We start from the raw sequence: 26,191 nt of genomic DNA, 5'->3' as shown, positions 1-26,191 counted from the left end.
TGCATCTGATGAAGTGGGCTGTAGCCCATGAAAGCTTATGCTCAAATAAATTTGTTAGTCTCTAAGGTGCCACAAGTACTCTTGTTCTTTTAGCTTAAGAAGTGTTCCTGTCTTTAACACTCAGATGCCCAATTCGCAAATGGGGTCCAAACCCCAAATAAATCCATTTTATCCTGTATAAAGCTTATACAGGGTAAACTCATACATTTTTCACCCTCTATAACACAGCTGTTTCTCCCCCCCCCCCCAGTATTAATACATACTCTGGGTTAATTAATAAGTAAAAAGTGATTTTATTAAATACAGAAAGTAGGATTTAAGTGGTTCCAAGTAGTAACAGACAGAACAAAGTGAATTACCAAGCAAAATAAAATAGAACACGCAAGTCTATGTCTAACAAAACTGAATACAGATAAAACCTCACCCTCAAAGGAATTCCAGTAAGCTTCTTTTTACAGACTAGTCTCCTTCTAGTCTGGGTCCAGCAATCACTCACACCCCCTGTAGTTACTGTCATTTGTTCCAGTTTCTTTCAGGTAACCTTGGGGGTGGAGAGGCTATCTCTTGAGCAAGATGAAGACAAAACAGAGGAGTCTCCCAGGGGTTTAAATAGACTTTCTCTTGTGGGTGGAGTTTGAGTGAGATGGGGTCCTGCCAGGGTCAGTCCTGGGTCCACTACTATTCAATACTGTAATTAATTACTTGGATATTGGAGTGGAGAGTGTGTTCATACAATATGCAGATGACACCAAGCTGGGAAGGGTTGCAAGCACTTTAGTAGACAGGATCAGATTTCAAAAAGACCTTGACAATTTAGAGAATTGTTCTGAAATCAACAAGATGAAATTCAATTAAAACAAGTGCAAAATGTAAGAAGGAAAAATCAAACACACAACTACAAAATGGGAATTACTGGCTAGGTGGTAGTACTGCTGAAGAGGATCTGGGGATTATTGTGGATCACAAATTGAGTATGAGTCAACAATATGATGCAGTTGTAAAATAGGCTAATGTTCTGAGGTGCATTAATCAGAGTGTTCTATGTAAGATGAGGAGGTAATTGTCCTGCTGTACTCAGCATTGGTGAGACTTCAAGTGGAGCACTGTTTCCTATTCTGGGCGCCACACTTTAGGAAAGATGTGAACAAACTGGAGCGAGTCCAGAGGAGAGCAAAAAAAAATGGTAAAAGTTTAGAAAACCTGACCTCTGAGGAAAGATTTTAAAAACTGGGCATGTTTAGTCTTGAGAAAAGAAAACTGAAGGGGGACCTGATAACAGTCTTCAAATATGTTTAGGGCTGTTATAAAGAGGACAGTGATCAATTGTTCTCCATGTCTACTGAAGGTAGAACAAGCAGTAATGTGCTCAGTCTGCAGCAAGGGAGATTTAGGTTTGATATTAGGAAAACCTTTTAACTATAAAGGTAGTTAAGCTCAGGACTAGGCTCCCAGGGGAGCTTGTGGAATCCCCATCACTGGAGGTTGTTTAAGAACAGGTTAGACAAACACCTGTCAGAGACCATCTGATTTTCTTGATCCTGCCTCAGCACAGGGGGCTGGACTTGATGATTCTCAAGGTCCCTTCCAGCCTTATATTTCTATGATTCTACGATATATGGGCAAGACCTGACTTTTTTTTAAGAAACATGGTTTATATTTATGACTGGACAAGCCAAGTGGAGCCTTCATGCCAGCTAATGCACTTCTTAGGTGTGTAGCGCCAAGTGCCTCACTAAATCCCCCCAGGATGCATTAATCAGCACTACCGCACTGGCTTGTATCTCTGCCCATATCTAGTTGATGCCAGAGGTTAAATTGTCTTCTGACAGTGCTGGCAGAGTTTAAAACCACAAACTTGTAGAAATATGCACAGTTCAGTGTGCCAGTTAGTGTCAATATTATTATGGGACTGAGGTCTGAACTGACTTCCCACTTGGCCCCTCTGAACCACCCTCTTCCAGCCGACCTATCTAGGCATTTGTAGCGTGCCTATCATTGTAGTATCTAGCCTGCCTCTAATTCCCTACTGCTAAGACCCTGTCCTTTTGGAAGATCTTACGGGAGTGCTGATATCTCATCTCAAATCACATCACCACATACATGTCCATGATCAGAGTAGGACCACAGTGCACCTCTCACAAGAGAAGCAACAGAGCACAGGAAAAACTGAACAGAGCTGAAGCCCAGCACAGAAGCAGAGCTGCACATGATGACACAGCCAGGATTGGATTTAGGAAGTTAGCAAGGGGGCAGGATGGAACTGAAAGCTCAGTGGTAGGTTGTAGGAAGGGAAAAGGGAGCACGGCAATGGATGCAAACTCGTGTTTTTGAAACTGAATGAGTAGCCAGAAGTCCCAATGAAGCCACAGAGGATTGAGAGTACTCAGCACTTCATAGAATTATAGAATATCAGGGTTGGAAGGGACCTCAGGAGGTCATCTAGTCCAACCCCCTGCTCAAAGCAGGACCAACACCAACTAAATCATCCCAGCCAGGGCTTTGTCAAGCCTCACCTTAAAAACGTCAAAGGAAGGAGATTCCTCCACCTCCCTAGGTAACGCATTCCAGTGTTTCACCACCCTCCTAGTGAAAAACTTTTTCCTAATATCCAACCTAAACCTCCCCCACTACAACTTGAGAGCATTACTCCTTGTTCTGTCATCTGCTACCACTGAGAACAGTCTAGAGCCATCCTCTTTGGAACCTCCTTTCAGGTAGTTGAAAACAGCTATCAAATCCCCCCTTATTCTTCTCTTCTGCAGACTAAACAATCCCAGTTCCCTCAGCCTCTCCTCATAAGTCATGTGTTCCAGTCCCCTTATCACTTTTGTTGCCCTCCGCTGGATGCGTTCCAATTCTTCCACATCCTTCTTGTAGTGTGGGGCCCAAAACTGGACACACTACTCCAGATGAGGCCTCACCAATGTCGAATAGAGGGGAAAGATCACGTCCTTCGATCTGCTGGCAATGCCCCTACTTATACAGACCAAAATGCCGTTAGCCTTCTTGGCAACGAGGGCACACTGTTGACTCATATCCAGCTTCTCGTCCACTGTAACTCCTAGGTCCTTTTCTGCAGAACTGCTGTCTAGCCATTTGGTCCCTAGTCTGTAGCGGTGCATGGGATTCTTCTGCCCTAAGTGCAGGACTCTACACTTGTCCTTGTTGAACCTCATCAGATTTCTTTTGGCCCAATCCTCTAATTTGTCTAGGTCCCTCTGTATCCTATCCCTACCCTCCAGAATATCTACCACTCCTCCCACTTCTCAGGCCCTAAGGACTTGAGCCCTGTAGAATAGTTGAAGAAGGACTCAGCAAGAATTTTCAAAAGGGATGGTAAAGGGTGATGTGCGTCTGTGTATTTGGGGGAGGTTGGGAGAAACACCAATGTACAGAAACAAACATCAAAGCAAATCTTCCCCATGGTGCTGGCATCAGCAGTGGCTATTCACAGATTTAACTGACTTCCTTTTCAATATGCCATCTTCATAGAGAAGTCCCTGCCCCTTCTCAAGAACTGAAAGCCAACAACTCATAAATACCATGGGCCTGATTCTCAACTGTTTGCATCCGAATAAAACTCCATTGATTTCAGCAAAGTTACACTGGCAGACAACTTAAGGAATGCAATGGAGAATCAGGAGACAGAAGCTTAGACAATCTTTTTCTATGGCTGAACTTTTCCCATGTTTGATGGTGGTCCAAAAGGTAAAAACTCCTTTTGGAAGTTTGATTATGATCATTTCAGGTATTTTTGAGCTCCACAAACATGAAAAATAATTTCCTCCCTTAAATGTGTGCTTGCATAACTCAAAATAAGCCAAAGCTAGAAACTTTTAAATTGGCTGGTTTTATAGCTGTCATTAACAGGGAAATGAAAAAAAAAACAAAAAACAAATAGTCATATGAAGAAAAGTTCAGTGGTCCAAATTTTGACCTCAGGTAGGGTGGTGTGACACAGGAAAAATTAATAGGACTCTATAACAATTCTTTCTTAAAAAAAAGAAATCCATAGAATTTAGTTTTAAAAAATGATAATCTTAAATTTTGTAGTATTTTTCCAGAAGGAGTAATTTCAATTATTACTTGTGTATTATAATATGTAATTCAATGGGACAAGTTAATGTTGCAATAGAAATCTTAAACTTTCAGAATTTCCTGGTCTTTGTTTGCTCACTATCTCAACCTTGCTGTTGCAGTGAGGTTAGTTTTATATTTAGTATCATTATTTAGTTTGTACTAGACCTGGACAAAAAGGAGCAGGAAAAAATAACCAAAACCAAAACACTGACGAAAAAATTCTAACCAACTCTAATTTACACTTTTATCGTGTCCTTCATCCAAAGTTTGCAAAGCCTTCTATAAAGAGAAATAAATTAGACCCTGCTCCAGAAGCGCTTTTAAGCCCATGTTTAATTATAAGCACGTGAGTAGTCCCTTTGGGATCTGCTCACATACTTAAAGTTAAGCATGTGCTTAAATGCTTTGCTGTACTGAGCTCTTAAACCTCTGTAATTACCTTAAGTAATTTTTATACCTATTTTACAAAAAGAGAAACAGAGCCACAGAGATTTGAAGGTCAACATTTTCAGACATGTCCACTAATTTTGGTTTCTTCCCTATTTCAGTTAAAGGCGCCTAGGGCCTGATTTTCAGAAGTGCTGAGCACCACTGACTTCTCCAGCTCTACTCACTAGACTATGCTTCTTTCTCCCATGAGAGGAGCATGAGTCCTGCATTAACGGATCCCCGGGTTAACAGTGAGAATAGCATTTAATTTCTCCATTTAATGGGTCAGCCAAGTTGAATTACTGAGCAATGAGGTGCTTGGGTTTCATTACCAAATGCAACCAAAGAAATGAATAATAATTTAAAAAACAAAAAAAAAAGGAATTAAAATAACGCGACGAATTAAAGGGAGTTCCAAAATATCATGTTGCTGAAATCCTTCTGCTAAGTGTGTGCCTGCACAGATGGAGCGGAGCACTGTCACCAGTGACCTTGTTCACTCTTCCGCACCAACTCCATTTTTCCAAGTTTCTTCCTCCTACTGGAGCTACGGACCTTCCATCCTCAGCGGTATTGTGATTTGCCAGCACACATCTTTGAAAGGAACGTCTTTAAGCACTCATTTGAAAACAAAAAAAAGAGAGACAGGAAAATGATTTCCCTGGAAAGTGAGCAGAATAACCACCATTGCACAGCATAACATTGCAGCACTAAATGTACATCACCCTTGTTATAACTGGAGATTGTCAGTAATCATTATCAGAGATCTAGACTGTGAAAGCGTAGTAGTTATTCACCTGCTCTTATCTGGTGGTTTTAAAGGATCCACTGAGGAGGGATCTTTATATATATATATAAATGTAAGTGCTTTCTGTCAGTGGGAATGGGATTATACAGGAGTCAGAATTGACATGGGTAATTTCTGATGAACTCTATTCTAGAGATGGACCTGACTTAAAGAGCACAGGGTCTCAAAAGCTTTGCGAAGTTTCAAATCCAGACATGGATTTTTGAATCTGTCTCTACATCTATTCTCATTCAGGCTTTCTGACTTCTAACCTGTCCTACTCTAGTTTTTTCACTCATGTTTTCCAAATGGAGCAGTCACTTAGGACTAGACTGTACCTAGCCTGTCCAGATGTACAAGGTGAGGGGAAGAGTGAGTCTTCTCCCATTTTGTGTGACCATGCAGAGGATACACACAGTACCTATCACTGAGCTCCCTCAGTGTAGAAGGGCCCTGATACCGTAATGCTGACAGCCATGCTAGAAATCCACTGGGAGCGTGGAAAGACAGGGCAAGCCCATACTGAAGCTACTAAAAAGTTTTAGAAGCAGTTGCCACTGTATGCTCTCCTCAGGGCCCGCTGCAGGCCTAGTGCCTGACCCGGCACAGTGACTGCAAATTACCATCTCTACATTCTCTACTGCTGCACAGTGGCTAAAGCCACAGGGCACAATTCTGCCCTAAATCCAAACTCTGTTCAAAATAGTGGGTTGGAGTCCTACTTCTGTGCATCTGGCCCTGGCATCTGTTAGAGCAGCCTTGAGGTGGCTCTAAAATTACTCAGCTAGAATGACAGAGCACCACTCTCCTCCTATCTCACTGGGGCAGTGATTGGTAAAACAGCCAGCTTCAGCAGCTTTACACCAGCAGAGCGTTCTTCTCCACAAATAGGAATGCTCCACTGCCCAGCTACAGCCAGAATCCAGCCCCTTTACGTCACCTGAGCAGTGCAAAGAGAAGAGGCCACAAGCTACAATATTGTCCACAATTTAGCCCTCAGTGTTCTGTATTTCGCTTAGGAGCTGAAATGCTATTTTTTAATCATGTTGAAATGCTACTTTTAAACAGTAGGGCAAATAATAAAATTGGGCCTGATCCTGCAGGCCTTACTCAGGCAAACTCCCATTGCCTTCAGGAAACGTTTAGCCTAAAAACAGCAGTATCTGGCCTATTGTAATTAACTTGAAAAAGCAGATTAATGTTATAGACACCTCATGCCTGTGGTGTGTAGGGTTTTATTGACTTCAGAATGTTTAATATTTTGAGAAGTAAACTAGAAAGACGTAGCCAAATTAAGTATTTTCTCTAAACTGTCAGTGTTACTTGCACTGGCAAAGTGAATGGGATAAATTGGATTAGATGCTGTCTATACTTCAAATCCTAATTGTGAAGGATCCAAATTTTTTATCAATGCGTGGAGGCAAACCAAAAAGCAAATACTACATTGTCTGCGAAGCAGCAGATAGCTCAGTTTACCGATTAGTCAAACCGTTTTGATAGCATGACTAATCTCTGAACAGAAGCATTCCATGTCTTTTGGGTCCTTTGCAATGAGGTTTATGACAGCACAGCTCTCCATCCTGTGTCATGAAAAACTTTACAACCTAGAGTACAGAACAGCACTTCCAAGCTTTTGGTGTGTATTCTGGTGTCACGCACAGTAACTCCAAACCAGAGTAGGCTGCAGTGGGTGAGAAATCTACTTTCTGAATTATAATCTGGAAAAAATTATAGTCCGGAAGTTCAGGTTGAATACATTAAAATGTGAAACGGTGTTAGGAAACATACCCAGATGAATGGTGGGACATTGGTTGTTGATGGGGAGGACTGTGATGTTCAGATCATAGACGGGGAGACTGGTGTGAAGAGGCAGTGGTGGAGGGACAGCTCTATTAAAACAACAACTAGTAGCTTCTCCATATGAGACAATGAGGGTCAAGATGGCTACACAAGGACTATGTCCTATTTCACCTCCTAGAAAGAAACAGAGAATAGAGATACTGAAATCACACTCACAGAAGAGCAAACAAGAAGAGTAGAAAAGATCATCTGATTTTTCCTTGGAAAACAAGCTATCAATCAAGTATTTTCAAAGGCTGAGAACTTTGGAGCAAAAAACAAAAGAACTTGTGTGTATTTGGAAATGTTTTAGATTTGACTGTCAAATAAAATTCAGTCTCGTAACAGCCATTGAATTTAACAGACCAGCTCAACAGACCCCTAAGTGATGCCATTTAATGCTCTCCCACATATCTTACAGATTTGCTATATTACTGGAAAGTTAATACTAGAATAACAAACGAAATAGTGCATAGTATTATCCCTTTTATAGCGTCTTCGGTGTGAGGAGCTCAAAGCTCTTTGCATACTTTAACGCATTAAACATCATAACAAGCCTGTCAGGTAAGGAAGTCCTGTATTATCATTTCCATTTTACAGATGGAAGAACAGAGTCAAAGCGTTTGAGGGATAAGCTTTCAATATCATCAGCTAGTTTTTCTCTGATTTTCAGAGATGTTGAGCACCCACAGTTCTGAATGAAGTGAAATTGTGGATGCTCACCATCTCTCAAAGTCAGGACATATGGGTCTTCAGTTGAATGTCTGCACCCAAAAAATGGATGCACCCACAATTAGTAGATACTTAAAAAAATAGGTCTAAGGTCACACAGGAACTCTGTGACAAACCAGAACACACCTCAGATGTCTGGTTTCTCAGTCATGGTCTAGAGCCGCAAGAAAACAAATGGAGTCAGGAATGTCTAAAATATAGGTCAAAAAATGTGTTCTCACTGTGTCCCTTCACAAGATTTTGACAGATGCCCCAAAAAATTCTTTTCATCGAAACTTTCCACAGAAATGTTCGAATTTTTGACAGAAATTCCAGTACTGAAAAATGTACCCAAAATTGAAATAGTTCAGTGTTTTGACCAAAAAAATTTTTTTAAAATTTTCTACAGAACTCACACACTATTTTTTACTAAAAATTTCATTTGGTCAGAAACCTAGTTTTCTGTTTAAAATCAGTTTCAACAGAAAAATTTTGACCAGCCCTACACAACACAGTTCACTGTGGGGAGGCTAGAAATCTGATATCTAACTCTGTGCAGTGCACAAATCCATTTTATAACAAGAGTCTTCTGTTGAGTACAACAGGCAATAAGTGCCACACATAGAAAGCATTATAAGTGGAATTTTATTGCCCATCCTTAAAAAATAAATTGTATGTACCATACTGTACTAAAATAATAGCAGTATATAAGCAGGATTCATTTCTCTAGACTGGGTGGGCTTTATCAACTAACAGGTTACAGTTTTTCATTTCAGATAGGCCAATATTCTTAAAAACAGCTTTATCCTTAAGTATACAAAAGGGCTAAAAAAAATCCCAACAACTAAGGGATCTCATAGAACAGTGTCAGAAAATTCAAGAGAACACAAAAGACCCCTGCGTCCATAAAGGCTTGCTGCAGCGGATCTCAAGGTGGAGATATATTATTTAACAATCACTAGGAGGCATCTACTGACAAAACAGTACCCACCAGGATGAGCATACAGAATGCTAGTGTGCAACTGGCAATATTTCGAGAGCCCGTTCTGCCCATAGGATGAATAGCAGTGTTCTTGGGAAAAAGAGCAGAGCAACAGAGAAAGCGGTCTCCTATCGCAAAGGCTGCTACAGTCACAGGGTGGGGGAGGAGGAGCGGGGAAAGCAGGTGGTTTTGAACTTGAAAGAAAGATTAATGTATTGAAGTAGTGCTCTGCTCCAGGCTGATGGCATGAACAATAATCTGCTATGCTTGAAATCTGTACAAGAGTAGCATTCTTGCTGCTGTGCAGGAGGAATTGAATGATAATGTATCTGGACATAAAAGCAAAAAAAAAAAAAGTGAGAAACAAGGATTTTTTCCTACTGAAATGAAAGTATTTTAAAAGACAGTGTTTTGATGTTCTCTATTGCAACTGAAACTGCACAAGAAAGAAACTATTGGCGGATACTTCTTCTAATACTCATTACTATATACAAACACAGTTTTAAAGTAAAATCAGAAAAGGTGCAGGAGAGAATTGCAATGAAAATTTAACATTCAAAATATTGGTTTGACTCAAAACAGCAAAGACAAGGACAATTCAGGCGGCTATTCCACCCTTAACTCATCCTGTGCTGTGGTGCCCAGGTAACTCAGAGCAAGTGGCACAGAGCAGGTCTAGGGCTTAACAAATACACTGGGTAGAAACAAACTATCAAAATTGTTTCACCCACATTAGCAGGTGATTAAATGTTTGTTTCAGACACCTATGAGATACGTGTGTCAAGCTGTTGTGATGGTATGTCTCTACACAAACATGCACTGAAGTCAAGGTGAATGAGGGTAGCACAATCTGGCCCTAAAATAGGAGTCCAAGAGAGGAATCTGAAACTAACCAAAATACAGTCTAACCAGCTGGAAAGAGCCAAATCTTCTTTGACAACAGGTTCCAGTCTCAAGCAAGTTTTAATCACAGAGTTATAGACTTCTTGATAAGAAGGCTTAGAATGAAAAAAATAGAAACAGACCATAATACAATAATCCATAGCTGTGGTGACATTTAGTAATAAGAAAATATAGAGGTAGCACTTAATAAGGAACAAGCAAACTGTGAAAATCAGAATTGTATATTACCAGTATGTACTTAAGTGATCAATCTCTGAGTGACATCTAGCTGGGATAATTTATCCACCATGGATCCTCTCTTTTGAATCACCCCATGCGCTGGACCACAGGCAATCATGTACATCAGTTTTGTGTCATCACTATTAGAATCTGTTGCATAAAGTTATTCTGTGGTGATAACGATGTATCCTCCCTCCGGACACTCCAGTCTTGATTTTAATCCTGCCTGTAGCTCTGGGGGCTTAACATTAACTGGTATAATCTTGAAAGAATGAGAAGGGGAGGGAGAGGAGAGATATTTTCATGTATAGTTCAAAGTCCAAAAAACAGTGTTCGCCTAGATTTTATTCTAACAACCTTATTTCCTCTATCACTCCTATGGGGGAGCTCATCTAACAAGCAAGCAATAAACTGGTGCCGCTCAGATGTACTCATGTAACACATTTCACACTCTGGGAAGGTTATTTGATCCATAACGGTTATCAGCCGCTGTTTATTCTAATTGTTATGGTCAAATGTTCAGCATCTGAGACTCTCTGGGAACTGGAGTCTATCAGTAACTTCGGACATAGTTGGTTGGGAACAAATCCACCAGCACCACCTACAGATGTAATGAATTCTGGGTAGTTTCCCCAGTTAGATGAAATCCTATAAAACGTGTTCCAATTAGAGTGCAAATAAAAAAATTAAATATTTTCTTTAGAATGTAACTTTACCAAAAACATCTTGATGAGCTATTATGTAAATATCTCATTTCCATCAGCATCCTGAATAGCAAACTCACAGTGCAGAGGAGGTTACAAAGACTATTTCATGTTATAAAGCAATTGGTTGAGATGCAATAGTTAAGACTTAGCCTACGCTTCCATTTCAAGACTTATTTTCTACCTCCCTTTCCTTCAACACTTTAGCCTTTTACTGAAGGATCAGGTAGGGACCAGGGAAGAGAATTTAGTGGGGGAGAGGTGGTGAGAGGTTTGGATTGCTTTTGAATTTTATCTCAATTCTGAATTCCTGGGTTTCCAAAACTTGTTTTTTATTTTAAACTACAATGTTGTCATTAGTTTTATTTTACCCTCCACTCTGATGGCATATTCTCTCAGCCTTAACTCCACCTTCATCTATGTCTGGGCATCTAGCTTCTCAGACAAAATATTAAACTTTAACATTACTTATGGCACTTTGAGTTACATTTCAGACCTGCAGCCATTCAAAAAATGTCCATCAATTTGTTATTCAACAGAAAATGGGAGTTTCAACTGAATGAAGTTTTTCATGAAAGGTCTGCTTTCCATAGAAAAATTTAGATTTTTCATTGGGGGAGCTAGGGTGAGGGAAGAATGCCCCAAAACCTAAATATTTTAATTTGGCTGTGCTGCCATAGTGACTCATGTGAGTTGCAGTTTGGCTGTCTTTTATCCCCATTCTCCTCTGTGGGCAAATTTGGTTCCTTGGCCAAATTACATCTCCCACAGTGTACTCCCCCCCCACGGTGGGCCTTCTCTCCATGGTGCATCGTGGGATATGTAGTCCAATCAGGGAGCCGGAGAATGTGAGCACAAGGCACATGATCTACAAGTCCCCATAAGGCTCTGTGACAGCATTTCCAAACAGAAATAGTTCACTTTTCATCCATAATTTTTCTGATTTTGAATTTCTGCCAAAAAATTGAAATTTTCTGTGAAAAATTCAAACAGCTATATTCAGAACTCAATACTCCAAAGTTCATTGTTCTATAGAACCCCAAGGAAGGAAGATAGATCACATGATGTAACCCAAGTTATCTATTTTCTAACTTCACAAATGAAGTAGTATTTTGTAGAATTACAGTAAAGGAAATCTTTCCAGATGAGAAGAAAGCATGCAAATAACAGTCACCAAACCCATCAAACTGCACTCCTTAATGAGGCAAGATTCCCTTTGAAATGCCAACTGGGCTCCTAGTGCAACTGCATTTACCTGTTCGAAGATAGATTTTAAAAGGGCTATGGTAAATTTCTACCCTGGTTTTAAAGAAGCAGCAGTGTCTGTTACACAGGATTGAGAAGGTTCAATAGCAGGAGAAAATAGCTACTAGGAAGAGAGAAAACCAAAGTGTCTTTCCCCATTTTGATCTATAGGTAGGCTCCTGATTCTGCAAAGATTTATGCATATGCTTAGCTAGACACACACTGTGAGCAGTCTTATTAACGTCAATGGATCTACTCCTAGTGTGTATAGTTAAGCATGTGCATACTTCTTTTCAAGATCAGGGCCTCAGTCATTAATAACTCTGGAGTTGTTTTATAGACATTTCACCCAGGAGTCAGACTCAGCCTAAGCAGAAACCTTTCCGGGAATCTGGTAAAAAGATTGATGAAAATTAAAAATCTACTTAGTCGAGCTGAAGTAACCAATATGTGATTAATACTTTCCAACTATATTTCAGTATAGTACATTGCTGAATTTGTTATTACCTGCACTCTTAACACTCCATCTGCAGTGTTAAATCCATCTGTTGCTGAAAATATGACTATATCTTCAAGGGTTTCTGAATCATCATGCTGGTACCTTTTAACATAATGATAATGAAAAGTGATATTCATTAAGTAATGAAAATTAGAAACCTATAAATAGAAGGTGGGGGGAGGGGAGGACTAAGGTCTAGCAATGCCCACCACTTACAAATGATCCTGTGAGATGCTTCTGTTTAATCTTAGCATATTGGTCTCGATCTTCAGCCAGCATAAAACAGCATCACTCCACTGGATTCAGTGGAGTTACACTGATTTATGCCCGCTGAGGATCTGGATCATGATCATTATTCAGAGGTAAGCAACAGAGATGAGTCCATGACATGAATCACAATTGTCTTCACTAGTGAATATAAACAAAGAAAAAATCCCATGTGTGCATAGTTGTGAAAATGTCTTGCACAACATGACATGATGTAAAAGACATTTATGTCCTCACCTCTAACAGGTGAAGAACCCAACACCCCAGTCATGTATATTTTTGGATAGTATTCGATTTAGATAGCCCTGTTTTCTAACTGCACTCTAAAATTAATGACAAAATGATTTTTTCCCAAAAAATTTCTATTGGAGAAACAGAACCGTTGTTAATACTTTTGATAGAGAAAAATTATTTGTAATGCAGATATTGGTGTTGTGTTTTTTTTAAAAAAAGGTGGAACCTGAATGCATTACCTGACTTTGTAAGACTGCAAATCCTCAAGAGTAAACATATCACCTTCCTGTATGAGTCCATGCAGTTCAATGTGCCCATACTGAGGACATTTCTTCAGCTGGATTCGAAGGTCATCATCCCTGGTGTCTAAGTCTGACACCATTAAATTCTCCCCAGAGATGAAGAAACTGGCACCTTCTTCTGTTGTTAGATGATCTGTGAAAATCTAAAACATTGATGAGCTCACAAAATGCACTGAGGCACTGTAAGGAATAGAAAAATAATATAGACGTGAAAATCACGAGTTTAACATGTCAACAACAAATGAGTATTTCAAAGGCAGACTTTGGCATAGGAGTGTCTATATTGGATTTCCTACTGATCTGCAACCATTCTCGGTGCAGGTTCAGAGTCTGCTTCCCAGATTTCATCCAACGTCTCACCAGAAAGAAACCCACCTGCATTGCCCCATGTTAACTTTCAGATGGTGCTATCACACCACATGGATATGGGGAAGGTAGTTCTGGTTATTGTTGCTGTCCTGTGACTGGGATGGAGACAGCTTTCAATGTTGTACCCACATAGAACCATGACAGCCCATCTCTGCTTTCAACAGATAATCACCACATGTTTCAGCAATCAGATGAGACCCATACTTTTCTTGGAGAAGCACAGTTAGATATTAAAAACCAACTAAGCGAAAAAATACAGGCCATTTACCAGACAGGAGAGTAAGTGCCATAACTGAGCAGGAGGATATTGTGATCTACCACATTTCCTTGTATAGGAGGGAGGTTTGGGCAGAAGTGTCTTTAACCAATCTTTTCTTAACTGCAAAAAAGTTCACCTCAGTTAGATACAAGTGAACACATATACAGGTGATCTTATTTAACTAGGTGGCTTGCCCAGCACTGCTTGGAATCTGGATCAGCACATACAGTCCTCCTGTGCTTTCAAAGCCCCTCAAATAAGTTCTAAAACCCTCACAGAAGGACTAAACAGAGGATCCTCTTCATGTGCAGGCAGACAGGCCCAAAACACCCAAGGATTCCAAAGACAAAGAAGCCTCCATACACAAACCTACAGTCAAACAATGAAACAAGAACATCAATAACCGCCATGATGTATTCGCTTTGTATGTATGAGTAGGGATGATGCTGCCCTGCAGTGGCTCATCCATGGAGACGATAAAGTGACTCACTACTAATTTCAGCTGAAGGAGTTCTCCTTGCACTCAGTGGTGGAGGCCTGTATGTTTGGAACTGAATCCCCCAAGTTCTACTCCCAACTCCCTACGCGTGTGTAATTTATGTTCTAATTGCATCTGCTGTCTGCAGCATGTGGATTTGTCGTACCACAGAAACTAACAACCATCTCCACAGCAAACTAATAGCAACCCAGCAAAATAAAAGATAAGGAGACAAAGCCTTCCTTTTAGAATTCACCCATTCTCAAGGAAGTAGATGGGAAGAGAGCACGTCAGAGAGACAAGGTCAATGAGGAACATGTGGTCGCAGATAACAACATCATTCAGTCCTCAGGAAGGCTTTCAGGCTTGACATTCACATCAGTAGGATTCAAAGGTCCCAAGAGTCCCTGGTTTAGAGCTTAACAGTACTGCCAAAAATCTACTTGGCGTGAGTTATCTTATCTCCAGCCCTCTCGTGAAAAGCTTGCACTATATCTTGATGAAAAGTAGTTAGCACTAGCAGGTGAGTCATAATATTTCTGTCCTGTAGCTGTGAATCAAACAGCAGGAAGAAAACCAATTTAATAACATATTTGTTTCCATCACATTGCTCATAAAATACTGCCCATTTCAGTGAGTGAAACCATAGACAGATAATGTAAAGTATTGTTTAGAGCCTCTCTCTCTTCTCCTCTAACTCCAACTAGAACAAAAAGCTTTCTCTATCTGCCTGCCTGAGAAAAGTTTGCTGGCTCTACATCCCCATAAACAGACACTGGGACAGCACAGGGGCTATAGAAAACCACTGACTGTCCACTGAGATATAAGGAAGCTTATGAAGAAAGATAACTTTCCCTTAGAAGGAGGAGAGCTTGCCCCCTTGCTTCAATAACAGACAGAGCAACTAAGGAAGGGCTAGATGCTTTTGCCTAGAAATCTTTGAGTCATAACTTAAGCTACTACAAGTTGTGCCCTAGTACTCTATCAAAGAGGCTTTTCTAATGGACAAGAACTTTTTTTTTTTTTTTTGCACTGTGGTGGTTTTCAGGGCCTATTAATGGCTGGAAGGTGTGACAAAGTCAGTCCTGACACAGATATCAGAGAGTGGTCCTATTGGGATCCAGCTTCCGCCCACTACTAAAGGACCTCCCCCCAGCCTAAGGGGAGTATCCACAGGTCCGGGATTCCAAGCAAGTACGGGGGACAACTAAAGATAAAACAGGGACAGGAGTGAGGTCAGAGGGCTATACAAAGAGAATATAAGAGAGTCGTGGAGGGCAGATATATCAGCCCTAGGATGGTAAAGGCCCTGTGACCTGTGAGCTGAAAAAAGGTTATCTCAGGATAATCAGAGACACCTGAGGCCAGTTAAGGGCTGCCAGTGACCTTTCAAAACCCCTCTTCTGGCGAGAGAAAGGAGGGGAGAGATGAGAAAGAACCTGCAGCAGCGGTACCAGCAGCAGGAAGCAAAGGCTTGTCCTGGGTGGAAGGCTGTCTCTCCTCCAGATAGGGAAAGAAAGTTAACAGCTGCTTGGGGAAGGTCTGGCAACTAGGAACCAGCGTAAGGTAACTACTGGAGAGGGGGCAGGGGAAAGTATTTCTGTTTGCATTGTGAGTTGGGGAGGGGGGGAAGTTGTTTTGCTTAAGAGAACTTCTTGGGATAACCCTGTGGCCAACCATGGAAATAGGGAAAAATAAAGCCAAACTGAAGAAAAAAAACCTCCAGAGCCAGAGTGATTTGTTCCATGACCCCCACTGCCCAAGGGAGAAACTCTGAGGCCGCTGAGTTAAAGGAGGGGGCCTGCCACAAAGGGTATAGTTAGATAAAGAAGACAGAGATCAGAGAATGGCCCCAAGCACAAATGCACATTAGATAACTGTACTAGTTTTAAAGAATAGGGGCCTGAAGTAAAAACTCAAAGAAAAAGCAGCAATGAAAGTGACTAAGCTTTAATTAATTAAACTTAATGTTTATTTTCTTCTTAACAAGATTTTACTATTATTTTGGGAATATTATCAGTGATCATTTTCTACTCTGAATATGATCAAAACCTTGCCAAAAAGAAAGGAGTACTTGTGGCACCTTAGAGACTAACGACTTTATTTGAGCATAAGCTTTCGTGAGCTACAGCTCACTTCATCTGATGCATTCAATGCGTCCGATGAAGTGAACTGTAGCTCACGAAAACTTATGCTCAAATCAATTTGTTAGTCTCTAAGGTGCCACAAGTTCTCCTTTTGCGAATACAGACTAACATGGCTGCTACTCTGAAACCTGTCAAAACTTTGCCAGTGACTAGAACTGCCTGAATAGCTCAATGAGTTTTGCCTCTTTCTGTTAATATTTTTGTGGGCAGATCAGTTTTCTCAAAAGCATCCACCATTCATAATTATTTGCCAAATACTTCCTGCAAATAATTCTAGGTTTGTAGTTTGTTCATGAGTAGTTCACTGTATTTAATATTCTAAATTCCATCTGCCTTGGACAAATAGATCTCAAGGAAGGTCTCAGTTATCTGACTGGAGCGTGTTAACTGTAAGAGTAGGTTCCAAGTGTGTACTTAAAAGTCACTTTCCACAGCTATTCTCTAATACTGACAGAAAGCTGGCTGCTTTGCTGAACACTCCTGCCAGGGAACACATTTGCTAAAATATTTGTGGAAAGTATACACAATAGGAGCATGAATATAGATGAAGCAAATTCAGTGAATAATTCCAACTAATACGACCAGAGAACGTTTAGCCTGTTCAAAAGAATGAGAGCACACTGGAAAGTCCAAGCATACCACTTTTGGAATGACTCATCTGCCAATTAGTACCATACCACTGCCCTGGCATATAGGGTCTTGCATTCACATCCCATTCTCACCCTTTCACTGTCTAGGCCAACAAGAGGCATAGGAATCACAGAAGTAATGGTCCCAGCTCAAAAGGGAGACAAAATGCTTCACAATACCTTAGCAGACACTGCAAACTCACCAAAGGGGATGAGAAGCAATGCTCCAACAGGACTTGCTGGGTCCCACCTCTGGCTAAAAGTTATTAGTACAGAATAAGCCCAATGCACAGAGAGCAGAAACACCCTCCCCTATCATGGAAGGCTGCTGTTCTTTTTAGTCAAGAAGTTATTAGCAATGTTGAATGGGAAAGGCTTTAAAAATTGAGCATGTGAATAATTATGTTAAAGCTTCAGACTGGATGCTGGAAGGACCTCAATTCATAGGAAGAAGCCAGACAACAATTGTGTGGGGCAAAGGAATGTATCCCCATAAAATAAGCAAAGAAATAATTGGTTGACTGGTTTGAATATTTAAAGCACCGTGATCTAAAACCAGCACACACTTAACCAGAATATATTTGAATCAATCATCCTTTCTGTCATAGATTCAAATCCCACAACTCTCCTGTTCACTCTAGAGCTGTACAGTGGAAAGTCATTAGGAAGGCATCATATGTCGACAGATAATTAGGATACTTGATAAATACCTCAGGTGCTTCATCATCCACAGGCATCACTGTGATGTTAAAGTTGAATCCAGCCACCACTACATCCTGCTGGTCACTAACAGAAAACTCGAACTGTACAAACAGTGGGTCAGGACCAATCTCTCTCAGTGGGGGCATGTATGCCACTTTTAAATGTGCTACAGCGGTGGGAAACTGAGGTGACAGTATCACACAGACCTTTCAAATTTAATTTCCTGAGTTATGGATGAAGAACATAATGCGAGATGTGGTATTGGTGAAAACCACTGCAGCCTGACTCACTTGGCATATTCCTCATAAATCAACCTCTCTTACTGTAATCAAAATGAATGCAACCAAGCAGTTCTTGTGGCAAGACCCTCTTGATGTACATATAAAGCAGAGCGTTTGTATGTTTTTGAAACATTATCAAGAAGCAAACCGCTCAGGATCATTGGGACTTATTGCAGCCATGCTGGGCCAAACAGATCCTTGGTGTGACTCCATTGAAACAAGTGAATTTGGGCCACCATGAACTCATAGAAACAATGAAAACATCGGGGGGAGGTTTTCATAATCACAAAGGAGAGTTAGGTGCCCAAATCCAACTGGAAGCGTATAGGAGCTTGATGCTTATCTTTCCGCTTGTGCCTTTGAAAATCTTCCCCTAATGCCTACTTCAATCAAAAGATCGGATTTGGTAAAATTAGTGCCTTTAAAAATATTATACACTTACCATTTGGAGTGAATTTACCCCAATATTTCCAAGTACACTGCATAAAATGTGGTTTAAGTAAATACCACCAAGCTGCAAAACTTTATGTTTAGTAGCACCCAGTGTACCACTCATTACAGGTGAAATCCAGCCCTCTGCCGTTGGACAGCATCATGACTAGTTACCATTTAAATCCCACTCAAAACAGCACCACATAATTTCTAGTAATATAAAATATTCCAGTTGTTTACCTGAATGAAGATGTCAGCATAGGAATAGCGGGATCTTGTTTATAGCTTTTCATGCTGTCTGTGAAAATTAGCTTAGCCACATCATAAATTCTGTAAGAGGGGCAAATGTTAGATCTTTTCTCAATTGGCTTATAAAGTCTAATTTAGCCCGACAGTTTCATTCATACCCAGGAGAAGATGGAGAGAAACATGATTTAGTAACCATGTACATTAACTGATTATCTGGGGACTCAGGGTCTGTAAAGTGGAGGTGATTCTTTGTGATGTGTACAATCTCAGTTTCTTTGACAACTTGTCTTGTAGTCCCAGGAACTTCCTCTGGCAACTGGTCTTTCACCGGCATAACATGAATCATTACAGTCTACATAAGAATTGAAAAATTTGGGGACATAGACCATGAAATCTGATCATCAGCAGCTAGAGAATTCTACTCTGCTGCTAAAAGTAAAACACGTTAGGAAATGAAAAATACAATTTTCCTTTGATCTTGTGCTTTTCATACCTTGATATTTCTATTCATTTATTTTATTTGTGCAATCCTTCCAAAGAAAACATGGGAGGGAACTAATAGCTACATCTTTTAGATGTAGTTTAGAAGTGTGTGCAACAAGAGTGATGTAGTGGTGGGAGTCTGCTATAGACCACCGGACCAGGGGGATGAGGTAGATGAGGCTTTCTTCCGGCAGCTCACGGAAGCTACTGGATCGCATGCCCTGATTCTCATGGGTGACTTTAATTTTCCTGATATCTGCTGGGAGAGCAATACAGCGGTGCATAGACAATCCAGGAAGTTTTTGGAAAATGTAGGGGACAATTTCCTGGCGCAAGTGCTAGAGGAGACAACTAGGGGGGGCGCTTTTCTTGACCTGCTGCTCACAAACCGGGTAGAATTAGTGGGGGAAGCAAAAGTGGATGGGAATCTGGGAGGCAGTGACCATGAGTTGGTTGAGTTCAGGATCCTGACACAGGGAAGAAAGGTAAGCAGCACGATACGGACCCTGGACTTCAGGAAAGCAGACTTCGACTCCCTCAGGGAACGGATGGCCAGGATCCCCTGGGGGACTAACTTGAAGGGGAAAGGAGTCCAGGAGAGCTGGCTGTATTTCAAGGAATCCCTGTTGAGGTTACAGGGACAAACCATCCCAATGAGTCGAAAGAATAGTAAATATGGCAGGCGACCAGCTTGGCTTAACAGTGAAATCCTTGCGGATCTTAAACATAAAAAAGAAGCTTACAAGAAGTGGAAGGTTGGACATATGACCAGGGAAGAGTATAAAAATATTGCTCGGGCATGTAGGAATGTTATCAGGAGGGCCAAATCGCACCTGGAGCTGCAGCTAGCCAGAGATGTCAAGAGTAACAAGAAGGGTTTCTTCAGGTATGTTGGCAACAAGAAGAAAGCCAAGGAATGTGTGGGCCCCTTACTGAATGAGGGAGGCAAACTAGTGACAGAGGATGTGGAAAAAGCTAATGTACTCAATGCTTTTTTTGCCTCTGTTTTCACTAACAAGGTCAGCTCCCAGACTGCTACGCTGGGCATCACAAAATGGGGAAGAGATGGACAGCCCTCTGTGGAGATAGAGGTGGTTAGGGACTATTTAGAAAAGCTGGACGTGCACAAGTCCATGGGGCCGGACGAGTTGCATCCGAGAGTGCTGAAGGAACTGGCGGCTGTGATTGCAGAGCCATTGGCCATTATCTTTGAAAACTCGTGGCGAACCGGGGAAGTCCCGGATGACTGGAAAAAGGCTAATGTAGTGCCAATCTTTAAAAAAGGGAAGAAGGAGGATCCTGGGAACTACAGGCCAGTCAGCCTCACTTCAGTCCCTGGAAAAATCATGGAGCAGGTCCTCAAAGAATCAATCCTGAAGCACTTGCATGAGAGGAAAGTGATCAGGAACAGCCAGCATGGATTCACCAAGGGAAGGTCATGCCTGACTAATCTAATCGCCTTCTATGATGAGATTACTGGTTCTGTGGATGAAGGGAAAGCAGTGGATGTATTGTTTCTTGATTTTAGCAAAGCTTTTGACACGGTCTCCCACAGTATTCTTGTCAGCAAGTTAAGGAAGTATGGGCTGGATGAATGCACTACAAGGTGGGTAGAAAGCTGGCTAGATTGTCGGGCTCAACGGGTAGTTATCAATGGCTCCATGTCTAGTTGGCAGCCGGTATCAAGTGGAGTGCCCCAAGGGTCAGTCCTGGGGCCGGTTTTGTTCAATATCTTCATAAATGATCTGGAGGATGGTGTGGATTGCACTCTCAGCAAATTTGCGGATGATACTAAACTGGGAGGAGTGGTAGATACGCTGGAGGGGAGGGATAGGATACAGAAGGACCTAGACAAATTGGAGGATTGGGCCAAAAGAAATCTGATGAGGTTCAATAAGGATAAGTGCAGGGTCCTGCACTTAGGACGGAAGAACCCAATGCACAGCTACAGACTAGGGACCGAATGGCTAGGCAGCAGTTCTGCAGAAAAGGACCTAGGGGTGACAGTGGACGAGAAGCTGGATATGAGTCAGCAGTGTGCCCTTGTTGCCAAGAAGGCCAATGGCATTTTGGGATGTATAAGTAGGGGCATAGCGAGCAGATCGAGGGACGTGATCGTCCCCCTCTATTCGACATTGGTGAGGCCTCATCTGGAGTATTGTGTCCAGTTTTGGGCCCCACACTTCAAGAAGGATGTGGATAAATTGGAGAGAGTCCAGCGAAGGGCAACAAAAATGATTAGGGGTCTGGAACACATGAGTTATGAGGAGAGGCTGAGGGAGCTGGGATTGTTTAGCCTGCAGAAGAGAAGAATGAGGGGGGATTTGATAGCTGCTTTCAACTACCTGAAAGGGGGTTCCAAAGAGGATGGCTCTAGACTGTTCTCAATGGTATCAGATGACAGAACGAGGAGTAATGGTCTCAAGCTGCAGTGGGGGAGGTTTAGATTGGATATTAGGAAAAACTTTTTCACTAAGAGGGTGGTGAAACACTGGAATGCGTTACCTAGGGAGGTGGTAGAATCTCCTTCCTTAGAGGTTTTTAAGGTCAGGCTTGACAAAGCCCTGGCTGGGATGATTTAACTGGGAATTGGTCCTGCTTCGAGCAGGGGGTTGGACTAGATGACCTTCTGGGGTCCCTTCCAACCCTTATATTCTGTGATTCTATGATCTTTAATGGTGCTCCTGATCTTTTTAATTCTGGTGCAAATCAGGAGTAACACCATTGATTTCACTGAAGTAAAACTAATTTTACACAAGCGTGAGATGAGAGTCAGGCCAATGAAGTATAAAGTTAGCTTTAAGCAAGACATTTGCTACAAAAGTCCCATCATCCACGTAGTTCCTTGCTCTGCAATATTATATCTTCTGGGCTCCCCACCCCCCACCACAGCATGCTTGACAATTGTCAAAAAACTATCCAGACTCACTTGAGTACCTGAAAGATTAGGAGGTTCCAGACAGTCAGATAAAATGAAATCAAACAAGTCTTGAAAAATCTCTCCTTCAAGGTGGTGATAGTAAATGAGGCCATGGAAGACATCCCTTTTCAAGAAGGTTGACACAGGAATACCTTGAAAATATAATAGATACAGCATAAATAGTTTTCAGAAAACAATCCTTTGCTTTTCTCCCCTTCCATTAACTGGTTGTCCCATCCCATCACAGTAGTATCCTAGTGGATGAGGCAAATACCTAGTATGTTTTTTATAGCTGTTCCTTATCCTTAAACAAAGCTGCCTGTCTGAAAAAGTTACTAGTTATTCAACTGTTGAGTAATACGAGTTGACTGTTTCTTTCAGAGACCATCGGCATTCTACCTGGTCCATCTGGAAAGTGTTTCTTGATAACCAAGCCACCCAGTGCCAGAGAGATTATCTTGCAGAGAATATAATCATCACTTGAGTCAAAATCAGATGACATCAACATATGCCTGGTGGCTGAACTTTGTGACTTTGTCCTCACCCACAACTATTTCACATTTGGGGACAATGTATACCTGCAAGTCAGCCGCACTGCTATGGGTACCCGCATGGCCCCACAGTATGCCAACATTTTTATGGCTGACTTAGAACAACGCTTCCTCAGCTCTCATCCCCTAACACCCCTACATTGCGCTACATTGATGACATCTTCATCATCTGGACCCATGGAAAAGAAGCCCTTGAGGAATTCCACCATGATTTCAACAATTTCCATCCTACCATCAATCTCAGCCTGGACCAGTCCACACAAGAAATCCACTTCCTGGACACTAAAGTGCTAATAAGTGATGGTCACATAAACACCACATAAACACATAAACACCACCCTATACTAGAAACCTCCTGACCACTATACTTACCTACATGCCTCCAGCTTTCACCCAGACCACACCACACGATCCATTGTCTACAGCCAAGCTCTACGATACAACCGCATTTGCTCCAACCCCTCAGACAGAGACAAACACCGACAAGATCTCTATCAAACATTCTTACAACTACAGTACCCACCTGGTGAAGTGAAGAAACAGATCAACAGAGCCAGAAGAGTACCCAGAAGTCACCTACTACAGGACAGGCCCAACAAAGAAAGTAACAGAACGCCACTAGCCGCCACCTTCAGCCCCCAACTAAAACCTCTCCAGCGCATCATCAAAGATCTACAACCTATCCTGAAGGACGATCCCTCACTCTCACAGATCTTGGGAGACAGGCCAGTCCTTGCTTACAGACAGCCCCCCAACCTGAAGCAAATACTCAGCAGAATCACACACCACACAACAGAAACACTGACCCAGGAACCTATCCTTGCAACAAAGCCCATTGCCAACTCTGTCCACATATCTATTCAAGGGACACCATCATAGGGCCTAATCACATCAGACACACTATCAGAGGCACGTTCACCTCCACATCTATCAATGTGATATATGTCATCATGTGCCAGCAATGCCCCTCTGCCATGTATATTGGCCAAACCAGACAGTCTCTACACAAAAGAATAAATGGACACAAATCAGATGTCAAGAACTATAACATTCAAAAACCAGTCGGAGAACACTTCAACCTCCCTGGACACTCAATTACAGATCTAAAAGTCACAATTATTCAACCAAAAAAACTTCAAGAAACAGACTTCAATGAGAAACAGCAGAACTGGAATTAATTTGCAAACTGGACAACATTAAATTAGGCTTGAATAAAGACTGGGAGTGGATGAGTCAGTACACTAACTAAAAACTATTTCCCCATGCTAATTTTCCCCCTACCGTTACTCACACCTTCTTGTCAACCGTTTGAAATGGGCCATCCTAATTATCACTACAAAAGTTGTTTGGGTTGTTTTTTTTTCCCTCCTGCTGATAATAGCCCACTTTAATCGACTGGTCTCGTTAAGAGTTGGTATGGCAACCCCCATTTTTCATGTTCTCTGTGTGTGTGTATATATATATACACACAGAGAGAACATATATGTGTATATATATATATATACACACACACACACACATAATAGGAAGATACAGTAGGAATCCTACTGTATTTTCCACTGCATGCATCTGATGAAGTGGGCTTTAGCCCATGAAAGCTTATGCGCAAATAAATTTGTTAGTCTCTAAGGTGCCACAAGTATTCCTCGTTCTTTATGCTTTTCTATGAGGACTGTCTCCCCTTCTGCCAGCTGAAAGACAATGTTGCTCACCAGGAATGGTGCACTGTCATCTTTAGGGAGGATGTTAATTGGAAACTTGTGCCTAATGTTGTGCCTTCTATCAAAGATTCAGAATATTGCACAGTCCTTGGTTGCATCACTATCATCATGCTGAAAACGAACAACTCAATCTTTGAGATCTTTAATATGAACTTGAAGCCTTTGCCTCCTGTTATATAACTGCAGGATGAGAGTTACCATGTGCTGTTTTGATCAACGTAAATCACCAACAAAGTTTTCACATCTGCCCAGCCATGACACAAAAAAGCTTCTGCTCCACTATGTAAGGGCTTGATCCAAAGCCTGTTGCAATCAACAGGACCCTTTCCATTCACTTCAATAGGTTTTAGACCAGGCCCAAAGTAGTAGAATGATAATGTTTTCCAGAGATACACTGTATTGTAATAATACTTACTGACCTTGATTGACAATTTGGAAACCATGAAACCCGCAAGATCTTCACGCTGCAAATGGACAAGGCAGCATGCATCTAGGAATCACTCGAACTCAAAGAACTGTTTTTTTTTAACAGCATTAATAGCTCCTCATAAATATTTTAAAACAGGTACATAATTGTTAAACAGGCCCTTATTAGAGCAAAAAGATACTTCAGCTATTACTGGACAAATCCATTTGTTTATCTGAAGTTTCCCAAAAATGAAGCATTAAAACCATAATGGTGTTCCTCCTCCCCCTGCTGCCACACACACAGAACACTAACAAAATAAATCATCCAAAGTCACTGTGAACAATAATCTCCAAGGAATCATTTTCCCTTATTCTCTTTTTCCTCCCAAGCCCATACGAAATGCTGCCTTGTCTGGTTTGGTCATCCATCTATTTTATATTTTAAACTCCCAGGACGGGGGGAGGATCTTGGATCAGACTGAGGGCCCTTCAAAACAACTGGAAACACAGAAGATCCAACCTGCATATAGGAGAATATTTAGGCAGAATACAGCCACTGCAGCGGCTCCTACACCACCTCCCCTCCTAGCTTCCATTGAAAAGGGCATTTCAGAGAGAAAGGGCACATGGCTGAGTATTCTTATTCCCCAGAAATTCCCAGCTGCTGAAACAGCCACTTGGAGTCTGTGGGAAACAGCGTAATAAAAAGCAGCCCTGAAAAGCACTGAGGTAACACTCAAGGAGCGAAAGTTGGCAACACTAATATCACTACAACAGAAGCAGAATAAAGGAAGGAGTATGTTTTCAGAATAGCTCTGGTTGAAAATTTTCCAACAAAACAATAAGGTTAAGCAAACCAGAGAGACTGCAGTGCATCAAGGGAGATGTAATATGGGTGAGGAGCTGGACCCTAGGAAAGACTGGGACATGAGGGATCCGAAATTACAAACTTTCATGAGGCACTTGGTCAGCTCAGGCAGAAACTGAGATTAACATCAGTAGGGAACTTAATGCTTCATTTTGGGTCAACAAACAGAAATGAAATATTTTGATTTGTGAATGTTAAAACATTTTGTTTCAATGGGAAGTTTCATTTTCATTCTGAAGCATAATTTTTCAAAACTTTTCATTGCACAAAATGTTTTTCTGTTTTGATTTTTTGATCTAATTGAAGATGAACACAAGGGATGAAATATCAGAATTTCCCATGGGACAGAAATTCCATGTTTCAATCAGCTCTACTCAGGAGACCTTTGTCTACAAAATGCACTACGGGCATGTGTTTGAAAAGGGTTCTATGAATTTAATGCATGGATGTCTGGAAGCAAGTAACTGAAGCTTCAGGAGAGGCTGCATTTGCA

The 26,191-nt window shown here is 41.4% G+C and overlaps 1 protein-coding gene across 1 annotated transcript; it reads right to left on the bottom strand.

The window, feature by feature from the left end:
- Positions 1-273: 273 nt before the first annotated feature.
- On the bottom strand, positions 274-18,827 carry LOC142073029 (FRAS1-related extracellular matrix protein 1-like). Its single transcript, XM_075131799.1, has 6 exons — positions 18,739-18,827; positions 13,139-13,344; positions 12,407-12,500; positions 9,960-10,212; positions 7,085-7,270; positions 274-5,127 (listed from the first exon to the last, which is right to left on the bottom strand). The coding sequence occupies exons 2-4, from the start codon at positions 13,279-13,281 to the stop codon at positions 10,114-10,116; spliced, it is 336 nt and encodes a 111-aa protein (XP_074987900.1). The 5' UTR covers positions 13,282-13,344; positions 18,739-18,827; the 3' UTR covers positions 274-5,127; positions 7,085-7,270; positions 9,960-10,113.
- Between the last annotated feature and the right edge of the window lie 7,364 nt (positions 18,828-26,191).

The sequence above is a fragment of the Caretta caretta genome, chromosome 8 (assembly GCF_965140235.1).
Source record: "Caretta caretta isolate rCarCar2 chromosome 8, rCarCar1.hap1, whole genome shotgun sequence".
Classification (NCBI taxonomy): domain Eukaryota; kingdom Metazoa; phylum Chordata; order Testudines; family Cheloniidae; genus Caretta; species Caretta caretta.
Note: the sequence above shows the minus strand (reverse complement) of the source record. Positions and strands in the feature narration are given on the sequence as shown.

Bases quoted from the DNA above. Each gene is read 5' to 3' on its own strand.
- LOC142073029 (XM_075131799.1), bottom strand. From the start codon at position 13,281: ATGGTGTCAGACTTAGACACCAGGGATGATGACCTTCGAATCCAGCTG. The intron at 12,501-13,138 runs GTAATGCATTCA...TTATGTTAAAAG, and splicing joins TTGCAGTCTTACAAAGTCAG to GTACCAGCATGATGATTCAG. The intron at 10,213-12,406 runs GTAATAACAAAT...CATTCTTTCAAG, and splicing joins ATGGAGTGTTAAGAGTGCAG to ATTATACCAGTTAATGTTAA.